We start from the raw sequence: 25,417 nt of genomic DNA, 5'->3' as shown, positions 1-25,417 counted from the left end.
CCCAAATAAATGCTTCGGAGTGTTCAAGTAACATCAACATCAACTGTTCAGAGGAGACTGCATGAAATCAGGCCTTCAGGGTCAAATTGCTGCAAAGAAACCACTACTAAAAGGACACCAATAAGAACACTTGCTTTTGCCAAGAAACACGAGCAATGGACATTAGACAGTGGAAATCTGTCCTTTGGTCAAAGACCAAATGTAAGATTTTTTGGTTCAAACTAGTCTTTGTGAGACGCCGAATAGGTGAACAGATGAACTCTGCAAGTGTGGTTCCCACCGTGAAGCATGGAGGTGGTGGTGCTTTGCTTGCGACACTGATTTATTTAGAATTCAAGGCACACTAAACCAGCATGGCCCAGCATTTTTCAGCTATACGCCATCCCATCTGGCATGCACTTAGTTGGACCATAATTTGTTTTTCAACAGGACAATGACCCAACACACCTCCAGGCGGTGTAAGAGCTATTTGACCAAGAAGGAGCGTGATGGAGTGCTGCATCAGATGACCTGGCCTCCACAATCACCCAACCTCAACCAAATTGAGATGGTGTGGGATGAGTTGGACTGCAGAGTGAAGGAAAAGCAGCCAACAAGTGCTCAGCATATGTGGGAAATCCTTCAAGAACCTTGGAAAAGCAATCCAGGTGAAGCTTGTTGAGAGAATGCCAAGTGTCCAAAGCTGTCAAGGCAAAGGGTGGCTATTATGAAGAATCTAAAATGCATATTTTGATGTGCTTAACACTTTGTTTTAACACGACTCCATGTGGATTATTTCATAGTTTATATCAAACTTCTGACTGGTACTGATGTCAAACTTTTGACTGGTACTGTTAAGTTTTCCGACCCTTTACTCAGTACTTTGTTGAAGCACCTTCGGCAGGGATTACATCCTCGAGTTTGACACTACAAGCTTGGCACACCTGTATGAAGAGTTTCTCCCATTCTTCTCTGAAGATCATCTCATACTCTGTTAAGTTGGATGGGGAGCATCACTGCACAGCTATTTGCAGGTCTCTCCAGAGATGTTCGATCGGGTTCAAGTCCGGGCTCTGGCTTGGCCACTCAAGGATATTCAAAGACGTGTCTTGAAGTCCCTCCTGCGTTGTCTTGGATAAACCTGAGCTCAATTTCTGGTCTCATAGCAAAGGGTCTGAATACTTTTGTAAATAAGGTACGTTTCTTTTTTAAAATAAAACTTCAAAATTCTAAAAATCTTTTCACTTCCTCATTATTGGGTATTGTTTGTAGATTTGTCAACTCAAAGGCAATAACATCTTTAATAAATGGAACGCACAAAACGTACAAATAGAAATTGTTAAGTTTCATCTTCCCAGCCACGTCCGATAGCTATTCCACGAGTGAATTAGACTCATCTAATATCAATATCACAGATACAAATTAAAACCTTAAGTCAATTCAATACATTATATATTTTTTTATAAGCAATAAAAAAAAAGGTCAATATAACAGGAGCAAAAAAACTATAAACAGACAATTTACCAGATGAAAAGACAATATGAAAATGTTGTGTCCATTTCCCCCTCCTCCACGTATTGATGGTGCAGTTCAGACAAGCGTCGCTCTTAGAAAACATGGCATGATTCCGGCTGAACGGCAGATCAAGGAAACTGTTACAGAAATGTGTTAAGTGTAGAAAGAAATGTAAGTCCTATCCATCAGCTTTGAGCCCCTATGCACTTGTGTAGATCTGAGAGGAGTGGATAGTGTACGCAAAATGGAAAAAGTTCAGAAGTCTCTCAGGCATGGTGGAGCTATTACAAAATGTCTTATATCAGTGCAATCCATTCCTTTCAGCTCTACACAAAGCCTACAGGCTATTTGTAACAGGGCTTGAATCATGACAATAGAATAAAAACCTTCTAGGTAAAATGGTTCCACCTGTGCTGGAAGATGGCCAAAAATTTAAAAAGAAATTTAAAAAATGTTTAAAAAAATATAATGGACAGAATGCTTGGTTTACAGTCTTGCTCTTCCCTTCCAGTTGTCCTGATTGGTTGCAACTAGGGATGCAAGATAGATCTATGAGCGTATCAGAAATCTACCGATATTAACTAAAAATGCCAACATCGGCATTGGCCCTATGTCTAGTTTAACGACGATGTGCAAAACCGATTTCAAAGCTGACGTGTACACCTATATAAATGTAGGAAGATGATGTAATGACGGCACGAAAAATACAGCACTACACAGAAAAGCAGAAAAATACTAAGCGCACACTTCCAACAACTAAACATCTGTTCCAAGATCGCGTAGCACTCGGACTTCTGTTTTTGTTTTGTACCGGGCAAATCTAGTTATAGAATTTTTTTTTTTTCTCCATTTCCGTCTAGACTGAACATACTCTCCTGCAAACCGCTTCACCCAATGTGGTAAGAATCTGATTTTTTTTTATAGTTTAGAACTGAAACCCTAATCAGTAGCTAGCCAGCTAACTAGTTAGTAGTCAGTTAGCTTGGACATAAGCCAGCCTCTTCGGGACAGCCTCCGTCTCTGTCCCGAAGCAAGCACCAGTTAGCCTGGAGCTAGGACCATCTCCCGGCTAGCTGAAGAGATCCATCATCCAATTCCTGGGCTTCAATACCTCTTTTGCCAATTGGCCTGGACCCCTTTACTGCCGACACTGAGCACCGCCGATCCATCACAACTGATCTGCCGACGACAGCGTCCGAGGGGGTTTCTACAGGCTCTTCCGTTGATGTCCCCCGCAGGTCCATCTGCTTTCCCCGGCCTGCTAGCTGTCTGAATCGCCATGTCTCCAGCCTAGATACTCACTGGACCCTATGATCACTCAGATACACATGACTCTCCCTAATGTCAATATGCCTTGTCTACAGCCGTTTTGGTTAGAGATTGTCTTATTTCACTGTAGAGCCTCCAGCGCAGCTCAAAATGCCTCATCTAGTCATTTTGTTCCACCCCCAACACATGCGGTGAACTCACCTGGCTTAAATGGTGCCTCTAGAGACAAAACCTCTCTCATCCTCACTCAACGCCTAGGTTTACCCCCACTGTACTTACATCCTGCCATACCCTTGTCTGTATATTATGCCTTGAATCTATTCTTCCGTGCTCAGAAATCTGCTCCTTTTACTCTCTGTTCCCAAACGCACTAGATGACCAGTTCTTATTGCCTTTAGCCGTACGCTTACCCTACTCCTCCTCTGTTGATGTAGAGGTAAACCCAGGCCCTACAGCTCCCAGAATCACTCCCATTCCCCCAGGCGCTCTCATTTTTGACTTATGTAACCATAAAAGCCTTGGTTTCATGCATGTTAACATTAGAAGCCTCCTCCCTAAAAAATAAATAATAATCACTACTTCAGCACACTCCGCCAACCCGGATGTCCTAGCCGTGTTTGAATCCTGGCTTAGGAAGGCCACCAAAGTATCCTGAAATTTCCACCCCTAACTATAACATTTTCCGACAAGTTAGAACTGCCAAAGGGGGCGGAGTTGCAATCTACTGCAGAGATAGCCTGCAGAGGTCTGTGCCCAAACAAATTGAGCTTCTACTTATAAAAACCCACCTTTCCAGAAACAAGTCTCTCACCATTATAGACCCCCTTCAGCCCCGAGCTGTGCCCTGGAAACCATATGTGAATTGATCACCCCCATCTATCTTCAGAATTCGTACTGTTAGGTGACCTAAACTGGGACATGCTTAACACCCCAGCTGTCCTACAATCTGAGATAGTTGCTCTCAATCTCACACAAATTATCAAGGAACCTACCAGGTACAACCCTAAATCCAAAACCATGGGCACCCTCTTAGATATCATCCTGACCAACTCATCCTCTAAATAGACATTTGCTGTCTTCAACCAGGATCTCAGTGATAACTGCCTCATTGCCTGCGTGCGTAATGTGTCCGCTGTCAAATGACCACCCCTCAACACTGTCAAAAACTCCCTTAAACACTTCAGCGAGCATGCCTTTCTAATCGACTTGGCCCGGGTATCCTGGAAGGATATTGACCTCATCCTGTCATTAGAGGATGCCTGGTTGCTCTTCAAAAGTGCTTTCCTCACCATCTTAAATAAGAATGCCCCATTCCAAAAAAAAATTGAACTAAGAACAGACATAGCTCTTGGTTCACTTCAGAGTTCACTGCCCTTGACCAGTACAAAAACATCCTGTGGCGTTCTGCATTAGCGTTGAATAATCAGGTCAGGAACCAATATACTCAGTCAGATAGGAAAGCTAAGGATAGCTTTTTCAAAAGAGAAATTTGCATCCTGTAGCACTAATTCCAAAAAGTTTTGGGACACTAAAGTGCATGGAGAATAAGAGCACCTGCTCCCAGCTGCCCACTGCACTGAGGATAGGAAACACTGTCAGTCGATAAATCTAAGATAATCGAGAAATTCAATAAGCACTTTTCTACAGCTGGCCATGCTTTCCAACTGGCTACCCCTACCCCGGCCAACATCTCAGCACTCCCTGCAGCAACTTGCCCAAGCACCTCAACCACGCTGAAGGTCTTAAACGATATAACCTCCACTGATAAAAGACCGTACTGTGCAGCAGTCTTCATCCTGGCCAAGGCTTTCGACTCTGTCAATCACCGCATTCGTATCGGCAGAGCCAATAGCATTGGCTTCTCAAATGACTGCCTCGCCTGGTTCACCAACTACTTTTCAGATAGAGTTCAGTGTGTCAAATCGGAGGGCCTGTTGTCCGGATCTCTGGCAGTCTATGGGGGTGCCACAGGGTTCAATTCTCGGGCCGACTCTTTTCTCTGTATATATCAACGTTATCGCTCTTCTTGCTGGTGATTCTCTGATCCACCTATACACCATTCTGTATACATCCAACCCTTCTTTAGACATTGTGCTAACAAAACTCCAACAGAGCTTCAACGCCATACAACATTCTTCCGTGGCTTCCAACTGCTTTTAAATGCTAGTAAAACTAAGTGCATGCTCTTTAAGCCCGCACCCTCCCGCCCGACTAGATTCACTATTCTGGACGGTTCTGTCTTAGAATATGTTGACAACTACAAATACCTAAGCGTCTGGTTAGTGTGAACTCTCCTTCCAGACTCACATTAAGTATCTTCAATCCAAAATTAAATCTAGAATCGGCTTCCTATTTCGCAACAAAGCCGCCTTCACTCATGTCGCCAACATACCCTTGTAAAACTATAATACCGATCCTTGACTTCGGCGCTGTCATTTACAAAATAGCCTCCAACACTACTCCGCAAACTACATGTAGTCGATCATAGTGCCATCCATTTTGTCACCACCCACCACTGCGACTTGTATGCTCATTGGCTGGCCCTCACCACATATTCATCACCAAACCCACTGGCTCCAGGTCATCTATAAGTCTTTGCTAGGTAAAGCCCCACCTTACCTCAACTCACTGGTCACCATAGCAACACCCACCCGTAGCACGTGCTCCAGCAGGTATATTGCACTGGTCATCCTCAAAGCCAACACTTCCTTTGGCCACCTTTCCTTCCAGTTCACTGCTGCCAATGACTGGAACGAATTGCAACAAAAAAAATCTCCCTCTCTAACTTTAAGCATCAGCTGTCAGAGCAGCTTACCGATCACTGTACCTGTACACAGCCAATCTGTAAATAGCACACCGAAACTACAGCATCCCCATATTATTACTTACCCTCTTGCACCCCAGTATCTCTACTTGCACATTCATCATCTGCACATCTATCACTCCAGTGTTAATGCTAAATTGTAAATATTTCACCTCTATGGCTTATTTATTGCCTTACCGCCTCGCCTGACTCTTCTACATATGCACACACTGTACATTGATTTTCTACTGTGTTATTGACTGTACATTTATGTGTAACTGTTTTTGTCGCACTGCTTTGCTTTATTTTGGTGTGTGTAACTTTTAACTAGGCAAGTCGGTTAAGAACAAATTCTTATTTACAATGACGCCCTACCCCGGCCAAACCCAGAAGACACTGGGCCCTATGGGACTCCCAATCATGGCCAGATGTGATACAGCCTGGATTCGAACCAGGGACTGTAGTGACACCTCTTGCACTGAGATAGTGCCTTAGACCGCTGCGCCCGTTTGCGTGTTAACTATTTAACTGTACTAGAATGCTTAAAAGGCCGCAAAAATGTTAAATATCGGGTATCGTTTTATTTGGCAAGGAAAATATCAATATTGGGCAAAAATTTTATATCGGTGCATCCCTAGTTGAAACTTCAGGAAGTCATTGAGGAAACTTCCTCAGGCACACAGTAGGGCAGGGGGATCAACATGAAGGAAGCCACATACTTTACTAAGAAAAAGAAACAGAATGAGGGAGATGCTATAGAGATGGATGGAGAAACAGAAGGAAGGGGCATGTGTTCTATGCCGCCGACCGCCGTCGGATGACAAACGCTCCTCTCTGCAGTTGTCCCAGGTAGATCCTCATCTTTGTGCTGTCACTGGTCTTCCTCACCCAGATCTGTGAGGGGGAAACAGAACAAATTACTCATTAGCTCTCCATGCAATAAGAAAGAGCATCTGTAGGGGAAAATCACAAGTTCAGTGGATGAAAAAGCAGCAAAAATCTAAATATGTCACACAATTCCTAACATTCCACAGCATTTTAAGTCATGCAGTCTAAGATTCCAAAACTGTAGAAGACATACGGCTAAAACGCATAACTGTAGCTGTGTAGCCTGGCACCAGATCAGTTTGTGCAGTCTTGAACTACACTGAACAAAAATAAAAATGCAACAATTTCAAAGATTATACTGTGTTACCGTTCATGAGGAAAAATCTGTCCATTTCTATTAATTACACCCTGACCTATGGATTTCATGACTGGGAATACAGATATGCATGTGGGTCGCAGATACCTTAAAAATGTAGGGCCATGGATCCAAAAAACAGTCCAAATCTGGTGTGACCAACTCTTGTCTCATGCAACATCTACTTCAAATAGAGTTGATCAGGCTGTTGATCGAGGCCTTTGGAATGTTGTCCCGCTCCTCTTCAATGGCTGTGCTTAGTTGCTGGATATTGGCGGTAACTGGAACACGCTGTCGTACATCGATCCAGAGCATCCCAAACATGGGTGACATGTATACAGGCCATGGAAGAACTGGGACATTTTCAGCTTCCAGGAATTGTGTACAGACGCTTACGACATCGGCCCTTACATTTTATGCTGAAACATGAGGTGATGGCGGAGGATGAATGGCACGACATGGGCCTCAGGATCTCGTCACAGTATCTCTGTGCATTAAAATTGCCATTGATAAAATGCTATTCTGTTCATTGTCTGTAGCTTATGCCTGGACATACCATAACCACGGGCACACTGTTCACGTTGTTGACATCAGGAAACCTCTCACCCACACAATGCCATACAAGCTGTCTGCCACCTGCCCGGTACAGTTGAACCGGGATTCATTGTGAAGAGCACACTTCCCCAGCCATCGAAGTGGCCATCGAAGGTGAGCATTTGCCCACTAAAGTCTTTTAGGTCAAGACCCTGGTGAGGACAACAAACACGCAGATGAGCTTCACTGAGACGGTTCGTGCAGAAATGATTTGGTTTTGTAAACCCACAGTTCTATCAACTGTCCGGATGGCTGGTCTCAGACGATCCCGCAGGTGAAGAAGCCAAATGTGGAGGTCCTGGGCTAATGTGGTTACACATGGTCTACGGTTGTGAGGCTGGTTAGACATACTACCAAACTTTCTAAAATGACATTGGAGGCAGCTTATGGTAGAGAAATGAACATTACATTATCTGGCAACAACTGGTGGACATTCCTGAAGTCAGCATGACAATAGCACATACCCTCAAAACTTGAGACATCTGTGGCATTGTGTTCTGTGACATTTTAGAGGGGCTTTTCATTGTCCCCAGCAAAAGGTGCATCTGTAATGATTGTGCTGTTTAATCAGCTTCTTGATATGCCACACCTGTCATGTGGATGGATTATCTTGGAAAAGGAGAAATGCTCACCAACAGAGACGTAAACAACATTTGAGAGAAATAAGCTTTTAGTGAGTATAGAACATTTCTGAGATCTTTTATTTCATCTCATAAAACATGGGACTAACACTTTAAATGTTGCGTTTATATTTTTTGTTCAGTGTAGTATGCAAGGACTAAAGACAGCCGGTAGCCTGGTGTAAGTTATTTGTGCTATAAGGGTCTGACACCCACCTCATTTGTTCCCACAGAGCTGATGACACAGCTGATCTTGGTATTCTCCTTTGACTCCAGGTAGATGGCTTGGCCCTTATGGTACCTGACAGGGTCAAGACAAGAACAAAACTACATGAGCCAAAAAAACAACCAGTAGCAATTAAACACCCATGCTGGAAATGAAAGTATGATCATTATCTTACCTTGTAGTCAGCCATTTCAGACATTTCTAAGCAGTGTCCTTAAAAAAACGGACATTTAAATTAAAAAGGCAAAATATTTAAATGTAGTTCCTCTAATGTTTAATCGACTGACATTGAGTGAGGGGGTAAGAGCAGGGATCAGTCCATTCAGGTAAGAATGTCATACAGTACCAGACAAACGTTTGGACACCTACTCATTCAAGGGTTTTTCCTTTATTATTACTATTTTCTACATTATATAATAGTAGTGATGTCATAAAAACATATGGAATCATGTAGAAACCAGAAAAGTGTTAAAATATAAAATATATTTTGATTTGTTTAATATTCTTCAAAGTAGCCACCCTTTGCCAAGAATGTGCAAAGCTGTCAAGGCATTCTCACAATCAGCTTCACCTGGAATGCTTTTCCAACAGTCTTGAAGGAGTACCCACATATGCTGAGAGCTTGTTGGCTGCTTTTCCACCACTCTGCGGTCCTACTCATCTCAATTGGGTTGAGGTCGGGTGATTGTGGAGGCCACGTCATCTGATGCTGCCCTCCATCACTCCTTGGTCAAATATTCCTTACACAGCCTGGAGGTGTGTTGGGTCATTGTCCTGTTGAAAAACAAATGATAGTGGGACTAAGCACAAACCAGATGGGATGGCGTATAGCTACAGAATGCTGTGGTAGCCATGCTGGTTAAATAAATCACAGTGTCACCAGCAAAGCACCATCAGACCGCCGCCATTCTTCACGGTGGCAACCACACATGTGGAGATCATCCGTTCACCTACTCTGCTTCTCACAATGACACAGTAGTTGGAACGAAAAAAGTCCAATTTGGACTCAGACCAAAGGACAGCTTTCCATCAGTCTAACGTCTGTTGCTCGTGTTTCTTGGCCCAAGCAAGTCTCTTCTTATTGGTGACCTTTAGTAGTGGTTTCTTTGCAGCAACTCAACCACGAAGGCCTGATTTATGCAGTCTCCATTGAACAGTTGATGTTGAGTTGTGTCTGTTAATTGAACTCTGACACTTATTTGAGCTGCAATTTCTGAGGCTGGTAACTAATGAACATATCCGCTGAAGACGAGTTAACGCTGGGTCTTCCTTTCCTGTGGTGGTCCTCACGAGAGCCAGTTTATCGCTTGGTTTTTGTGACTAAACTTGAAGAAACTTTAAAAAGTTGAAATCTTCCAGATTGACTGACCGTGTCTTAAAGTAATGGACTGTCGTTTCATTTTGCTTATTTAAGCTGTTCTTGCCCAAATATGACTTGGTCTTTTACCAAACAGGGCTGTCACAACACAATTGATTGGCTCAAACACACTAAGTAAACAAATTCCACAAATTAACTTGAGGCACACCTGTTGAATGAAATGCATTCTAGGCGACTATCTCATGAAGTTGGTTGAGAATTAAAAGCGTGTTGCAAAGCCGTCAAGCCAAACAGTGGCTACTTTGAAGAATCTCAAATATATTTTGATTTGTTTAACACTTTCTTGGTTACTACTTTATTCCATGTGTTATTTCATAGTTTTGATGTCATCACTATTATTCTACTATGTAGAAAATAGTAAAAAAAAAAAAAAAAATGGAATGAGTAGGTGTGTACAAACTCTTGACTGGTACTGCACACACGCTATCTATTTAATGTAATTTTAAAAGGTAATCTAACAGAATCTGCTTGTCCTGTATGACAGCCAGCCAGGTAATCTTGGATTATCATATACTCTGTCTGGGGGAGAGTCATCCTGAGGTAAGAGCAGAAGCAGGTGGAACAGACTAAACAGACAGTAATCACTTTGAAAGGAGATGTGTCCATGGGGAAATGTACTGTGGTATATCCAGTATCCTCACCAAAGCCATATAGTTTCACGGTTAACAACAGAGTGAGACTGATAGCAGCAAGCACTACTTAGTGGTCCATCACCTGAGCCCTCCCTCATTTCAAAATTTAGAGGCTACATGAAAGTCATGGAAAAGGAACACATTTCAAATTTCCACTCTTCAAAAGGAATTATTCATTGACGTTTGATGTCCTATGCAGGGAGCGCTAGACTCTCCCTCTCTACCCAAAGGGCCTGAGAGGACGGATTATCCAAGTAAAGCCAACATTCAGTCTTTTCTGTCAGAATGGCCAATGCCATGTTCTTGCTCCATGATAGTGGAATGTAAATCCATGGTAGCAGATAACCAACATTCCCACCATTAGTAAGACATAACCTTTCTCTACTGACCAGAGGGCAGATAGTATTTTGTAGGTAAGTTCACTAAAACCTTTGCAGACATGCCAGAAATACAGCCAGTAAAGGCTACAATTCCTGTTGTATAGTATTTATACGGTTGTGTGGCCATCTAGTGGCTAATAAGTCAACTGCATCATGGATTAAAAACTCAATATTCTATAATAATAAACCAGTTTAGTAGGTCACATGTTTGCCCCATTTTTGGGGATTTAAAAAAATGTGTCAATAAAAAGGACCACAGTGGACCTAAGTTTGACTTTATCAACCTAAATGAAAATCCCCTTTTTCTTCTGCGTTTAAAAAAAAAGTAATAAAACAAATTAAAGTGAAGATAAACAAAGGCCATTGTGATTGAACAAGCTTCGCATGCAATTACATTAAACTTAAATTAAAAGCAGTCTCGGATAGCCACCGGTCCCTTTTAAAAGGGGCTGCAGGGGGCCTAGTGGATAGATTGTTGGACCAGTAACCGAAAGGTTGCTGGATCGAATCCCCGAGCTGACAAGGTAAAAATCTGTCGTTCTGCCCCTGAACAAGGCAGTTAACCCACTGTTCCTAGGAAGTAATTGTAAATAAGAATGTTCTTAACCGACTTACCTATTTATTTATTTTTTTTAAATGGTGCTGAAGCTCAAAAATCAGGGGTGCAAGATTGGCAGCCAAGTCTGAGTTTTGATGGATTTGTCATTACAGTGTGGTAGTATTGAGTTTTCAAAAATGTATTAAGCAAAAGCTGTGTGGCTAAAATAGAAGCCCGTCTCCAATAACCGCTGGTGTGTTCAGTGATTGTGAAGAAACTACTGGGCTATTAATTGAAGTTTTAAAGTATGTATGTACAGTGCATTCAGAAAATATTCTGAGTACTTCACATTTCCCAAATGTTCTGATGTTACAGCCTTATTCTAAAATTGATTGAAGACATTTAATTCCCTCAATCTACACACAATACCCCATAATGACAAAGACAAAACATGTTTTATTATACACTGCTCCAAAAAATAAAGGGAACACTTAAACAACACAATGTAACTCCAAGTCAATCACACTTCTGTGAAATCAAACTGTCCACTTAGGAAGCAAAACTGATTGACAATAAATGGCTGATCTTTTGGTCACTTTTGAATGCTGGCGGTGCTTTCACTCTAGTGGAAGCATGAGACGGAGTCTACAACCCACACAAGTGGCTCAGGTAGTGCAGCTCATCCTGGATGGCACATCAATGCGAGCTGTGGCAAGAAGGTTCTGTCTGTCAGCGTAGTGTCCAGAGCATGGAGGCGCTACCAGGAGACAGGCCAGTACATCAGGAGACGTGGAGGAGGCCGTAGGAGGTCAACAACACAGCAGCAGGACCGCTACCTCCGCCTTTGTGCAAGGAGGAACACTGCCAGAGCCCTGCAAAATGACCTCCAGCAGGCCACAAATGTGCATGTGTCTGCTCAAACGGTCAGAAACAGACACCCACTCCATGAGGGTGATATGAGGGCCCGACGTCCACAGGTGGGGGTTGTGCTTACAGCAGGACGTTTGGCATTTGCCAGAGATCACCAAGATTGGCAAATTCGCCACTGGCGCTCTGTGCTCTTCACAGATGTAAGCAGGTTCACACTGAGCACATGTGACAGACGTGACAGTCTGGAGACGCCGTGGAGAATGTTCTGCTGCCTGCAACATCCTCCAGCATGACCGGTTTGGCAGTGGGTCAGTCATGGTGTGGGGTGGCATTTCTTTGGGGAGCCGCACAGCCCTCCATGTGCTCGCCAGCGGTAGCCTGACTGCCATTAGGTACCGAGATGAGATCCTCAGACCCCTTGCGAGACCATATGCTGGTGCGGTTGGCCCTGGGTTCCTCCTAATGCAAGACAATGCTAGACCTTATGTGGCTGGAGTGTGTCAGCAGTTCCTGCAAGAGGAAGGCATTGATGCTATGGACTGGCCCGGCCGTTCCCCAGACCTGAATCCAATTGAGCACATCTCGCTCCATCCACCAACGCCACGTTGCACCACAGACTGTCCAGGAGTTGGCGGATGCTTTAGTCCAGGTCTGGGAGGAGATCCCTCAGGAGACCATCCGCCACCTCATCAGGAGCATCCCCAGGCGTTGTAGGGAGGTCATACAGGCACGTGGAGGCCACACACTACTGAGCCTCATTTTGACTTGTTTTAAGGAAATTATATCAAAGTTGGATCAGCCTGTAGTTTTTTTATTTCACCTTTATTTAACCAGGTAGGCAAGTTGAGAACAAGTTCTCATTTTACAATTGTGGTTTTCCACTTTAATTTTGAGTGTGACTCCAAATCCAAATTGATTTCCATTGATAATTGATTTTGTTGTCAGCACATTCAACTATATAAATAAAAAAGTATTTAATAAGAATATTTCATTCATTCAGATCTAGGATGTGTTATTTTAGTGTTCCCTTTATTTTTTTGAGCAGTGTATTTCAGCAAAGGTATTTAAAAAAAATATATATATATATTTTTTTAAATACCTTCACTATTCAGACCCTTTGCCATGAGACTCAAAATTGAGCTCAGGTGCATCCTGTTTCCATTGATTATTTTTGAGATGTTTCTACAACTTGGAGTCCACCTGTGGTAAATTCAAGCGATTGGACATGATTTGGAAATACATACCGGTCTACATATTGTCCCAGTTGACAGTGCATGTTAGAGCAAAGACCAAGCCATGAGGTTGAAGGAATTGTACTTAGAGCACCGGGACAGGATTGTGTCAAGGCACAGATCTGGGGAAGGGTATCAAAACATTTCTGCGGCAATGAAGGTCCTCAAGAACACCGTGGCCTCCATCATTCCTAAATGGAAGAAATTTGGGACCACCAAGGCTCTTGCTAGAGCTGGCAGCCCAACCAAACTGAGCAATCGGAGGAAAACTTCCTTGGTCAGGGACGTGACCAAGAACACGATGGTCACTGAGAGCTCCAGAGTCACTCTCTGTGGAGATGGGAGAACCTTCCAGAAGGACAACCATCTCCGCAGCACTCCACTAATCCAGCCTTTATGGTAGAGTGGCTAGATGGAAGCCACTCCTCAGTAAAAGGCAAATGACAGCCGCTTAGTTTGCCAAAAGTCACCTAAAGGCCTCTCAGACCATGAGAAACAAGATTCTATGGTCTGATGAAACCAAGACTTAACTCTTTGGCCTTAATGCCAACGGTGAAAAATGGTGGTGACAGCATCATGCGGTGGTGATATTTTTCAGCAGCAGGGACTGGGAGACTAGTCAGGATCGAGGGAAAGATGAACGGAGTAGGGAGATCCTTGATGAAAACCTGCTCCAGAGCGCTCAGGACCTCAGTCTGGGGCGAAGGTTCACCTTTCAACAGGACAACAACCCTAAGCACACATCCAAGACAACACAGGAGTGGCTTCTGGACAAGTCTCTGAATGTCCTTGAGTGGCCGAACCAGAGCGCAAACTTAAACCCGATCGAACATCTCTGGAGAGATCTGTTTTTGCTTTGTCATTATGGGTTATTGTGTGTAGATTGGGGGGAAGAAAAAAAACAATTGAATACATTTTAATATAAGGTTATAACGTAACAAAATGTGGAAAAAGTCAAGGAGTCTGAATACTTTCCGAATGCACTGTATGTACCATCTCTTGTCATAGTAGAGCTTTCCTTCTTCGATGCGGGCTTCATAGCGCTGTGAAGGGGCCTCTACTGGAGTGGTGGGCATATGGTCTGGAGAAGACGGAGACACTGGGGAAGAAAACATGGCATGAGAACACAAATCTATCTAATCATTTCAATGTAAATAGTTAACTTACTAACACAGCCTGGGCAGGTTTTTAAATTAAACAATGGTATCTAAAATTAATATAATATTTTCTGAACTAAAATCCTTTAATAACTTTTTTTCATTTATTTATTTAGTTTTACCCCTTTTCTCCCCAATTTCGTGGTATCCAATTGTTGTAGTAGCTACTATCTTGTCTCATCGCTACAACTCCCGTACGGGCTCGGGAGAGACGAAGGTTGAAAGTCATGCGTCCTCCGCTACACAACCCAACCAGCCGTACTGCTTCTTAACACAGCGCACATCCAACCCGGAAGCTAGCCGCACCAATGTGTCGGAGGGTACACCGTGCACCTGGCAACATTGGTTAGCGGGCACTGTGCCCGGCCCACCACAGGAGTCCCTGGTGCGCGATGAGACAAGGACATCCCTACTGACCAAGCCCTCCCGAACCCGGACGACGCTAGGCCAATTGTGCGTCGCCCCACGGACCTCCCGGTCGCGGCCGGTCACGACAGAGCCTGGGCACGAACCCAGGGACTCGGATGGCACAGCTGGCGCTGCAGTACAGGGCCCTTAACCACCCGGGAGGCCATCCTTTAATAACTTGATGTACTTTCTCATTTTAGCTGAATAGGTCTTTAGACTAACTGAAACAATCATAAGAGTAGTAAAACCTGGATGCTTGGGAGACTTCAGCTGCTTGTTCAGTGTTCGCAGATCTTCCATTATCTGTTCGTCTGTTAGCAAATAGTTTAACTGAGGTGTGCCTAGTTAAGGACAACTCATATCATAATTTGTGCCCAGATACTCCAAATAATATTTCTGTAAATAACATCTGTGCAAATTAGAAATGGGAAATGTACTGTAACTAAAGAAAATAAGTAAAGACAAGATTGTTATTGAAGACAGATGGATTCTGCACAGCGCATAGCTCGGGTCAAACCTTATATAAACAAGCAGAGAGTTGTAAAGGATATCAGGTGCAGGTTTCCTTCGTTTGTCTGGAATGGGGACTGGATCGTTGGGTCTCCTCCTCAACTTCCGGGTCATGATGGGTTTCACCTCCATAGAATCTAAAGGGAAACAAACCATGAGCTCACTGCAGCTGACACTCAAAGAAATAACTAAAACAGATTAAATGTATATCAGTATATTGATAACTATAATATATGTAAAGTATTTTCATTACGTAAAGTTACATGACCTTACAGGTTTTAATAACATTACTGCACAGTAACAAGATCATCAGTTGAGTGATTAGCATGAAATATGCACATTTTGAGTAAGAGAACACAATGCATCTAAGACTAGGCCAACTGGCACCCATGTTAATACCAAGGCTGTGAGATCTGAGATTGGCTTAAAAGCTCTCCCTCTCATTTCTAAAACACTTCTACTGCATGAACAGAAATAAATTAGCCTACATAGTCTTCTTTCCTCAAATTTTTTCTCTTTCTCTCATTCTTTTTAATCCCCACATGAGGGGGGAAGATTTCTCTGTTATCTTTTTCAGTGATTCTCCTTACCGCCGGTCAACTCCATTGTTAATTTCTCATTCTCTATCATCTTCTTCTTCTCCTCCAGCTCAGAAATTAAATTTTCCTTCAGCTCAACCTTCTTATCGTCAAACTCCTTCACCGCCGCTTTTTTCTCTTTGATGTGGTTCCTTTCCACCTGTTCTGTCTGTGATAGACAGAAAAAGAGAGGAGGAGAGGCCCAGGGATGTTCACTGTGTCAAAAGGACATCATGGCAGGCTAATTATTCAATGGAATTACAATGTCAAGTAATAATATCAAACGTGTCTTACCTCGAGTTGGAGGAAGAGATCTGTAGGAAACAGACAACACAACGGTAACGCTCATGTTAACTGAAACATCAGTTACTCCCTGTATGTCACAAAACCTGCACATCCTTGGGTGAGTTCAAGATCAAATGATAAAGAATATGGACTCTACACGTGGAAAACTACTAAAACACCCATCTAGTTCAAAAACAGTGCACAGTGATCTTACCAGCATTGCGTAGTCTCTCTTTATATTGCTGGTCCAGCTTCTTCATTCTCTTCTGGTACTCCTGAAGTGTTCCTGCAGAGATGAGGAAACAGCATGTAACGTCCAACGTTCAACCAATTTTTGCAAGGAACAACACTACCTCTGAAGTGTCATCGTAACAGTTGTGTCAAATGATAAAGGTCTGCTAAGCTACTACTTCAGCATGTTGAGGGATTTATGACATTGCTTATCAAATAGATTGTTATTACAGTGAGGATGATTAATAGAGTATAGGATAGGCCAAATTCATAAATAAAGTAGCCTTGCACATGCCTTAGCTTGCGCGAGACAGAACAGCTCATAGGAGCAGGAGCCCATTTCTGTAGCGTGAGGCAGCTTGATGTACAAATATACCCCATGGACAGGATACTAGTCTATCACAGGGCTACCGCCAATCTATCTCCGAGATGCATCGGGTCCCATTTTTACAGTCTTGGTTATGACTCAGCTAGGACCCAAACTCCCAATCTCAGGGCGGACACTAACCACAAGGCCACGGAGTAGGTTGAATTCATAAATTAAAGTGCTCCTGAGAGAGGCAGCGGTCTAAGGCACTGTATCTCAGTGGTAGAGGCGTCACTACAGACCCTGGTTCAATATCACAACCGGACGTGATTGTGTGCCGCTCTCTATGGGACTCCCAATCGGCCCAGTGTCTTCCAGGTTTGGACGGGGGTAGGGCGTCATTGTAAATAAGAACTTGTTCTTAACGGACTTGCCTAGTTAAATTTCAAAAACAATAAAATAACTGCAGTGAGGATAATTAGAAACAGTGACATTACCTTCTTGGAGTTGCGTCAACTGCCTTTTCAATGATGCCAACTTGTCTTTGTACATCCTGCAACAAAACAAACATGATTATCACAACCAACTACTGTATCTGTACATTTAGTCCTTCAATATCGGGCTACATTTTGAACATCCAGGACTCTCCAACCCTGTTCCTGTACAGCTACCCTCATGTAGGTTTTCGCTCCTACCCCAGTTGTAACTAACCTGATTCAGCTTATCAACAAGCAAATTATTAGAGTCAAGTGTGCTACATTAGAGTTGGAGTGAAGGACCTAGCGCTCCAGGAACAGGGTTGGAGAGCCCTGATTAATCTATCCATGCATTTTGGGGAAAACTCACTGTTCTTTAATTTCCACATAGTCATCCTCGTTGTGTTTCGCTAGGTCAGTTTCACTGGCGTCTTCAGTGTCTGAAAAAGGGCAAAAAAGCCTGATGTCAATTATTAAAGTATACTAGCTATAACCTTAAACCTAAGGTACCAAATTAGGCAATATCATATGGCATGCCAAGACATTTTCAGAACACGTTGGTCAATCCCATTCCCAAATCAATGATATGAATACTTTTAGGACATGCGGTCCTCCATAAAGAGACCGGAAATCGTAGTAACGTTAGACTAATAAAAACATATGCACACAGTAAAGTTAACATTATTTGCGTCACCCATGACTCGGATACCAGCTATTTGTTTAAACTTACATAAACGCATACCAAAACACAGAAAAACGAGGTGCGGAGGCTGATAAAAGGGCACAGGTTCCCCCCCACTGATACATTCTAATATAGCTTGGGTAGTAGCTAAGTTAGTTTATGTCATAGGATAAACTAGGTAGTTCGCTACCTAACTGACTTAGCAGGCTACTACGGTCACAAGCAAAGTGGTAAACTAGCACGCCAGACATTCCGCGAACAACCTGGCTCGTTTGTATCAACTTCTCGCTGAAACGTCGCAGAAAGAAATGTACTACGGCAGAAAGCTACCGACTCAAGTAATTAGTCGTTTCTCATTTGACCATCCAACTAATTCTCAATGGCGAACTGTTTACCTTGAGCGCCGAACGTTTGCCGCATGTTGACTTGCTAGCACAGTTTCTATTGCGTAGCTGATGGAACCAAGTTCCAGGCGTGCGGTGTGATGTGGCAAGCTAACGTTAACTAGCTTAGCAAAGACTCACTCAGAAGACTTGGTTAGCTAGCTAATTAAGCGAGTTTCTTAGATTCAATCTCGTGAGCTTGACCTGTGTTTTGCAGAACGTTGCGTGACATTACCTACCTAGCCACCCTGACTAGTTCGTTAGTCAACTAGCAAACGTTAGTTGCCAAGCTACTGAGCTTGCCAGCGCAAAGGTTTTGCCGGTTACTTGTCAGCGGATTGTACTTTAACGTTAGCTAGATATCTACTAGTCGACAAAAATTACGCTAGCTAGACAGTTTAAAAATGGATGACCTTACCTTTGATAAAACAACTATCCATCAAAGTCAGTTAACATTGTTGGCTAGCGTCATTGCTGAAAATTTGAATGAGCTTGGCCGGGCCTCAATCTAACTATCCAACCACCTTCATCGACATGCAAGGATAATAACAAAAATAAAACACGTTTCATATATATTTCACACCAAGAATGTGTCAGAACAGGCCAATCAATTAAATCATAGGTGGTAAAGCCATTTTCTTGTCACATGTCAATGTTCTAACGTTACTGAGAATTACTGCCTGCCCTGACTTGTTCCTAACTTTACTACTAATATTTTAAACATTAAATGGTCCCTAGCTGTGTGTTGCCACTCCATGTTGTCTGTTGTCTGTAGCTTGTGAGGTGTGGAAACACTTTGTTGCTTTTATGAATTTTGTCTTGCTGCTTTTTGTTTTATGCTGCTCTGTCTGTATGCTACGTCTTGCTTGTCCTATGTTGCTCTGTCTGTATGCTATGTCTTGCTTGTTCTATGTTGTTATTGTCTATATTGTAATTGTTTTTAATAACCTGCCCAGGGACTGCGGTTGAAAATTAGCCGGTTGGCTAAAACCGGCACTTTTACTGAAATGTTGATTAATGTGCACTGTCCCTGTAAAAATAAAAATAAACTCAAACTCAAACGATCCAGATGGCAGAATTGAGACTCCAGTGCATGGGGGTAACAAGATGAACGCTTTCTACGTTAACTTTAGCAATCTGTCCACCACCAGACCAGAACACGGTTTGCTGTAACGTTAACTCGTTAGAAGACTTTTACAACCAGGCTTGGATGCAAACCATGAAAGTTGAAAAATACATGAACTCCTCCGTGACAGGTAGCTTTCTTGCCAGCTAGCTACTAACATTACTCCTCGTGTGAACCAGAATATGGCGTTTAAAATGAAAATCGCCATATTCAACGTCTCCTGTAAACCCTGCCTGATTCTGGTTCACTCGTCGTGGTGCCAGATCCACCACGAATCAGAAGCCTGTGGTGTAGTGATGGGCCGTTGGCGAACGAGTCGGATCTAGAGCATATCAGAAGAGACGAATCTATTTATACAAATATAAACAAATGAAGATATGAATAATCAAAAGATTTTAATTAATAAAACTAATAAAAAATAAATTAATAATAAGCCTAAATGCTCAAGCGCACACACATTCGTTCTGACCCTCTGCTCAGACTAACAGCCTCACCTGTTCCTGTCAAATCAGACAGTGTCAACCAATGACCAAATATGCGTGAGGGAGGGCCGAGCCAACTCACTCAGTCACACACTTAGCAGCAGAGGAGAGAGGAAGGACAGCTGTGAAAACAACAGCTGGAAAATTAGTCGGAAGCACAGTAGCATTTGGATGCATTTTAATAATGTAGACAATGTTAGAGCACGGTGTAGAATTTGCCAAAACAAAATCTCATATAAAGCCAGTCCTACGCACAGCCTACACCGGCATATGCGAACTGTGAAGCTTCGAGAAACTAGCGAGCCTGCTAGTGATAGTGGTGGAGCCAGCACCTCCACACGTGGAGATGTATCCACTCAGTTAAGTAGGCCTACTCCGCAACCCACAGCAACACAGTCTTCTATGTACCGGTTTATGCCAAAGTGTGTCTGTAGCAAAACAAGGCCAAATTGATATTGCATTGGCTAAAATGATTGCCGCCGATTTCCAACCAATTTCGATCGTGGAGGACCGAGGTTTTGGAATTGTGTACATTGGATTTAGACTATCGCTATCATTTCTAAGCAGGAAACCCTTTCAAAATCCCTTATTCCACAACTGTAAGAGAGCACACAGGCTTCAGTGCGGGAAGGAGTCCAAAAAGCTACTGCAGTTTGCCTGACTGCTGGACATCAAGGGTAACCAGTTCTTACATGTTGGTTACATGTCACTTCAATGAAGATTTTTCGATGTCTAGCTGTCTTCTGGACTGCTTGGAGTTCAGCGACAGACACCTCAGAGAACTTGGCAGAGGAACTGTTGAGAGTGGCCAGAGAATGGCAAGTAGATGGAAAAGTAGTCTGTTGTGTTAGCGACAATGCAGCTAACATAACCAAAGCCATAAATGTTTAAATGGACCTATCATCCATGTCTTGCCCACACAATCAAACTGATTGTAAGAGATGCTCTGAAGGTGATGAAGCCCACTGTGGACAAAGTGAAAGCAGCTGTGGAAAACTTCCACAGGAGCACAGTAGGTGCTGAAAAACTAAAGTCTACACATGCCGGATGGGGATGGCTGAGCTGAGGCCTAAACAAGACTGCACTACAAGGTGGAATTCAAAATGTTATATGTTTAAGCGGTTTCTTGAGTCAAAGGATGCCATCATCTCTACCATGGCCATTGTCAATGCACCCGTTGATGCTCTGACCCAAGAGGAATGGGAGGTGGTGGAGGAGGTGTGCAGAGTCCAGGAACCCTTTGAGCAGGTCACTGTGGAGAGGTACAGTAAGCAATTATTACTACATCATTATTTAATCCAGTATTATATATCTATATGAGCAGTAGATGAGAATGTAGTATCAGTAGACAAAACATTAACTAATGAACTGTTTGAAGCTTTTTTCAGCTATGTGACAGCCTCAAATTATATTCCTGTGATAGGGTCTGCAGCGAATCACAGCCAGCCGCTAGAGAGAAGCAAATGTAACCACAGGACATGCGACAGAGTTGATGGACACCCTATTTTCATCAATTGACAGAAAGTTCCACAGAATGGAATATAATCACGTGCTATCAGAAACCGCTGCACTTGACCCCAGGTTTAAGAAGTTAGCCTTCACTGATGCCAGAGCGATTGATAAGGCTCTTCAAAGAATAACCTCAGCAGCAGGGAGGGACAGCCCCAGCAGTGAGTTGGCTCAGGCACCAGGGCAACAGGAAGAAGAGGGATCAGATGGAGCAGAAGCACCAGCAGTAGTGCCACAAATGTCTGCTGTTTGACGAGAGAGAAACTGGGGATGCAGCACGAAGGAATCCCTCAGCAGATGCCATAATGGAGGTCCGATCCTATTTGGAGGAGCCCCTCCTACAAAGATCTGCAGGTCCTCTGAGCTGGTGGAAGAACAAAGCCTCTGTCTACCCACAGCTTACTAAAGTCATGACAGGGAGACTCTGCATAGTGGCCACATCTGTTCCCTCTGAGATGGTCTTCTCGAAAACGGGACAAATAATTACTAAGAGGAGAAACCGCATCAGCCCCTCAAGTGAGGCAGCTTGCATTTCTGAATGCAAATCTCTCATAAAAGTAAAATATGGTCAGCATTGCTGTGTGCTGCTGGTTATAACATGGCACTAAAGAAGAGAGATAAGAGGGACTAGTTTAATGTTTAAAGTGGGTTGCTGCAATTATGCACATTTATTTATTTCTGATATGGTGCAATATTCTATTATTATGTTGTTCAGATTGTATTCGTTTTGAATGGTTAGATTTATATGCACTTTGTTTATATACATTAGTTATACTTTAAATGCAAATGTTTAGTAGCATTCTTTTTAATAAACCAATGCATTTTTAAATAGATTGAAGGTAGAATATAATTTAATTTAATAAGAATTGTTTTAACATCTATTATAGTCAAACTATCGCAAACTGCTTGACTAGAAAAAAATACAAAACATATATATTTTTTAAAGAGCCGTTAGGGAGCCAAAAGAGCCGTCTCTTTTTGGTGAGCTGAGCCAACTCACTGAAAAGAGCTACTGTGGTGTTGTTGATTAAACTGGCCCGTCATCTTTTTTTGTTTTGTATTTTTTTTCTATTAAGTAACAAAACAAATACAATCACAGAAATATACAAACAAGAGTACAAAAACCTAACAGTGTTACATATCGAGATTGTCATGTCTCTTGTCAGAAGGCATGGACCAAAGCGCAGCGTGGTAAGTGTTCATGATAAATTTATTACTCAAAACACTCAAACAAAATAACAAAGAGTGAAAACAGAAACAGTCCTGTCAGGTGCAGACACTAAACAGAAAATAACTACCCACAAAACCCAAACGAAAAAGGACAACTCATATATGATCCTCAATCAGAGACAACGATAGACAGCTGCCTCTGATTGGGAACCACACCAACATCGAAATAAAGAAACTAGAATGCCCACCCTAGTCACACCCTGGCCTAACCATGATCGAGAATAAAAGCCTCTCTATGGCCAGGATGTGACAGTGATACATTTTCAATTTGTCAAAAAGGTTTATGATACCAATTGCTTTTGGGTTTTTACACTTACTGATAGAATTTAAATGTAATTTTGAAAATTTCTTTGACAAATGTGTAGAGGGGTTTGTTCTCCGCCCACTTCATTTCATGGATAAATTGTCTGCCATGAAAAATAAACAAATGAAAGTTAAATCAGGGTCCATATCATTTGGATCAAATTAAAACAATATAAGAGTCTTTCAAATAAACATGAATAGTAGCTAGTTTCTTTTAACTCAACCCAAAACCTTCTGACAATAAGAACAATCCCAAAATAAATGGTCAAGAGTCTCTGGGCTACAACCACAAAATACACGTTATCAATAGTTATTTTGAAACTGTATAATAAAGGTTTTTACAGGGTAGATTCTTTGAATTAGTTTGTATGATATTTCTTTCACCTTTTTAGATACAGTATTTCCCAGACAACAAGACTTTGTTCAAGTTCACTTGTCCTAGGGCTGCATTCTAGTATATTCTAGCAGAGGGAATAGTAACATCTTGACAGTTCTTTTATACACGTTATTACATTTATAGTTTAAAATGTCAATTCATTCTAGTCGTACAGAGGCTACAAAATCCTCAACAGTAGCACTTGGAGTACTGTTATTCTCATAAAAGAAGAATAGCACCTTTAGGGACAGCTCTAACAACTATTTGAAATTCCTCGGGATTTGTGTGTTCTCATGAATTCTGGAAAATCATATAGTTGTCCATCATTATTCAATCATTGTTTAACCCAGATAATGCTGTTGTCAAACCAGTTATGGAAAAACAAAGACTTGTTTTTGTATCTTATGTCTATTATTCCAGATTGTATATCTATGTGGGGAAAAATTGTGTTTGTACATGAGGTTCCAAGTTAGAAGAACTTGTTTATGAAAGTTAGCAAACTTAATAGAGATCTAACCCACATCAAAGTTGCATTTGAGCAAGAATTCTAGACCACCAATCTGTTGGAATATTAAATTTGGGACTATATTCCAAATGCAATCCTTATTTCTTAAATAGTTTTGTAATCCATTTTAACTTAGATTATATTATAAGTTTTAAAATCCAGAGCATTCAACCCTCCCTCACTTTGGGTTCTACATATTACCGCTTTTCTTAAATAATGAGGTTTAGTCCACCATATGAAGTAAAATAATTTAGTATCAACCATTTTAGTTGTAGAGGAACATCCAAGGCAAGGGAGGTAAACACCAACCTTGACAGACCTTCAGATTGACAAAAGTACACGTCCAGATAAAGAAAGATCTCTTAATAACCAGCAGTTAAATCTCTTTACAATTTTCTCTACAATATGAGATACATTTAAGTTGTCCCTTTCTTTCTGATCGTTGCTAACTTTAATACGAAGATATGTGATCACATCTTTTACAAGGATATTACATAATGAGTTTCAGGTCACATTTTTTCAACGCAAATAAATCACATTTTCTAATATTCAGGGATAAACCAGATACACGTGAGAAGGAATTAATATATTCAATAGCTTTCCTGACTTCAATATATTTAATAAAAAATGTGTCAGCAAATTGTGAATATTCTCTCTTTATCTTGTATCTGAATGTATCTAAAACTATACATATTGATATTTTGCCATAACTTGTGTGACCCCAAAATATAAAAGCTGGGCATCCTTGTTTAATTCCGCGCCTAATGTCGAATCTCTGTGAAGTTCATTGGGATAATTTAACAGAGCTGTTACTATTATTGGAAAGTGTCTTAACTACACTTCGAAAATAGACCAAACCCCCAAAATCGAAGTCTCAAAAAGAAAATGTTCAACTGTATCAAAAGCCTTGTAAAATTGTACAAATAAAGCTATATTCCATAATGTGTGGTTAGCTAGTTAGCTACAGTACTGTAAGTTAACTATCGTTACATCGTTGCTCAAGCTAACGTCAGCTCAAACGTACTGCCTTTACAGTTCAATGGGAATGAGTTTATAAAAATATAAAAAAGTTAATATAATATTTAAAAAATCTAACGTGAATTAATGTTCCTTAGTAAATATAACATGTGTAACGCGTTAGCCAGCTAAAGCTAACTAACGCGTCAGTGAACCTAGCTAGTTTAGCTAACGTTACCTTCTTCCGAGTCTATTCCCCTGAAGCTTCGATCATCGTCCTCGTCCACACTATCAAGTTCTTCTTCATCATTGTAATAATCTACCATCGGTGATAGTAAAGTGGAAGCCATATGATGGCTAGCTAGTAAAATTGTAAACAAACGTTAGATAAACAATCGATTTGAATTGCTGTACATAACAAAACAGCGCCTACGTCTGTTAAGACCCCAATATATGTGAGATGGCCGCCAACGCGCCTGACCAAAATCTCAAATTCACAAAAGTACATTTATATTTTTTGGGGGTGATTTTATCACACCGTTGTGGTTAAAACATGTACTAATTGAATCACGTGTACGTTAAATAGCCGTTTTCCCTATAACTGCACCTGATGTGTGTTGTCTAAGTAGGCATTTACGAGGTCAGTCCTCGTGCAGAGCGCCACGATTTTCGAGGTGGTGTTGTTGTTGTTGT

At 41.9% G+C, this 25,417-nt stretch overlaps 1 protein-coding gene and 1 long non-coding RNA gene across 6 annotated transcripts; one reads left to right on the top strand and one right to left on the bottom strand.

The window, feature by feature from the left end:
- Positions 1-6,127: 6,127 nt before the first annotated feature.
- Positions 6,128-25,180, bottom strand: suds3 (SDS3 homolog, SIN3A corepressor complex component). Of its 5 annotated transcripts, XR_002254217.2 has the most exons (12): positions 24,963-25,180; positions 17,542-17,611; positions 17,193-17,248; positions 16,372-16,443; positions 16,167-16,186; positions 15,885-16,041; positions 15,336-15,431; positions 15,033-15,119; positions 14,213-14,318; positions 8,799-8,963; positions 8,180-8,264; positions 6,429-6,460 (listed from the first exon to the last, which is right to left on the bottom strand). XR_002254217.2 is itself a non-coding variant. In XM_020475705.2 (11 exons), the coding sequence occupies exons 1-11, from the start codon at positions 25,072-25,074 to the stop codon at positions 6,362-6,364; spliced, it is 960 nt and encodes a 319-aa protein (XP_020331294.1). In that variant the 5' UTR covers positions 25,075-25,179; the 3' UTR covers positions 6,128-6,361. The 5 variants fall into 5 exon arrangements, 3 of the variants coding, with proteins under 3 accessions (XP_020331294.1, XP_020331308.1, XP_020331300.1); XR_004205795.1 differs by having other exon boundaries at positions 6,128-6,460; positions 8,180-8,963; XM_020475705.2 differs by lacking the exon at positions 8,799-8,963 and having other exon boundaries at positions 6,128-6,460; positions 24,963-25,179.
- On the top strand, positions 19,233-22,184 carry LOC116357806 (uncharacterized). Its single transcript, XR_004205796.1, has 2 exons — positions 19,233-21,106; positions 21,268-22,184. It is a non-coding gene; the product is annotated as an uncharacterized LOC116357806 (long non-coding RNA).
- Positions 25,181-25,417: the final 237 nt, after the last annotated feature.

This window comes from Oncorhynchus kisutch, linkage group LG3 (assembly GCF_002021735.2).
Source record: "Oncorhynchus kisutch isolate 150728-3 linkage group LG3, Okis_V2, whole genome shotgun sequence".
Classification (NCBI taxonomy): domain Eukaryota; kingdom Metazoa; phylum Chordata; class Actinopteri; order Salmoniformes; family Salmonidae; genus Oncorhynchus; species Oncorhynchus kisutch.
Note: the sequence above shows the minus strand (reverse complement) of the source record. Positions and strands in the feature narration are given on the sequence as shown.

What these genes read in the sequence shown, in the direction of transcription:
- suds3 (XM_020475705.2), bottom strand. Translation starts at nt 25,074, where the DNA reads ATGGCTTCCACTTTACTATCACCGATGGTAGATTATTACAATGATGAA. An exon ending in AGAGAGACTACGCAATGCTG is followed by an intron (nt 16,187 to 16,371) that starts GTAAGATCACTG and finishes TGTTTCCTACAG; the next exon opens with ATCTCTTCCTCCAACTCGAG. An exon ending in AACAATGGAGTTGACCGGCG is followed by an intron (nt 15,432 to 15,884) that starts GTAAGGAGAATC and finishes GTTTCCCTTTAG; the next exon opens with ATTCTATGGAGGTGAAACCC.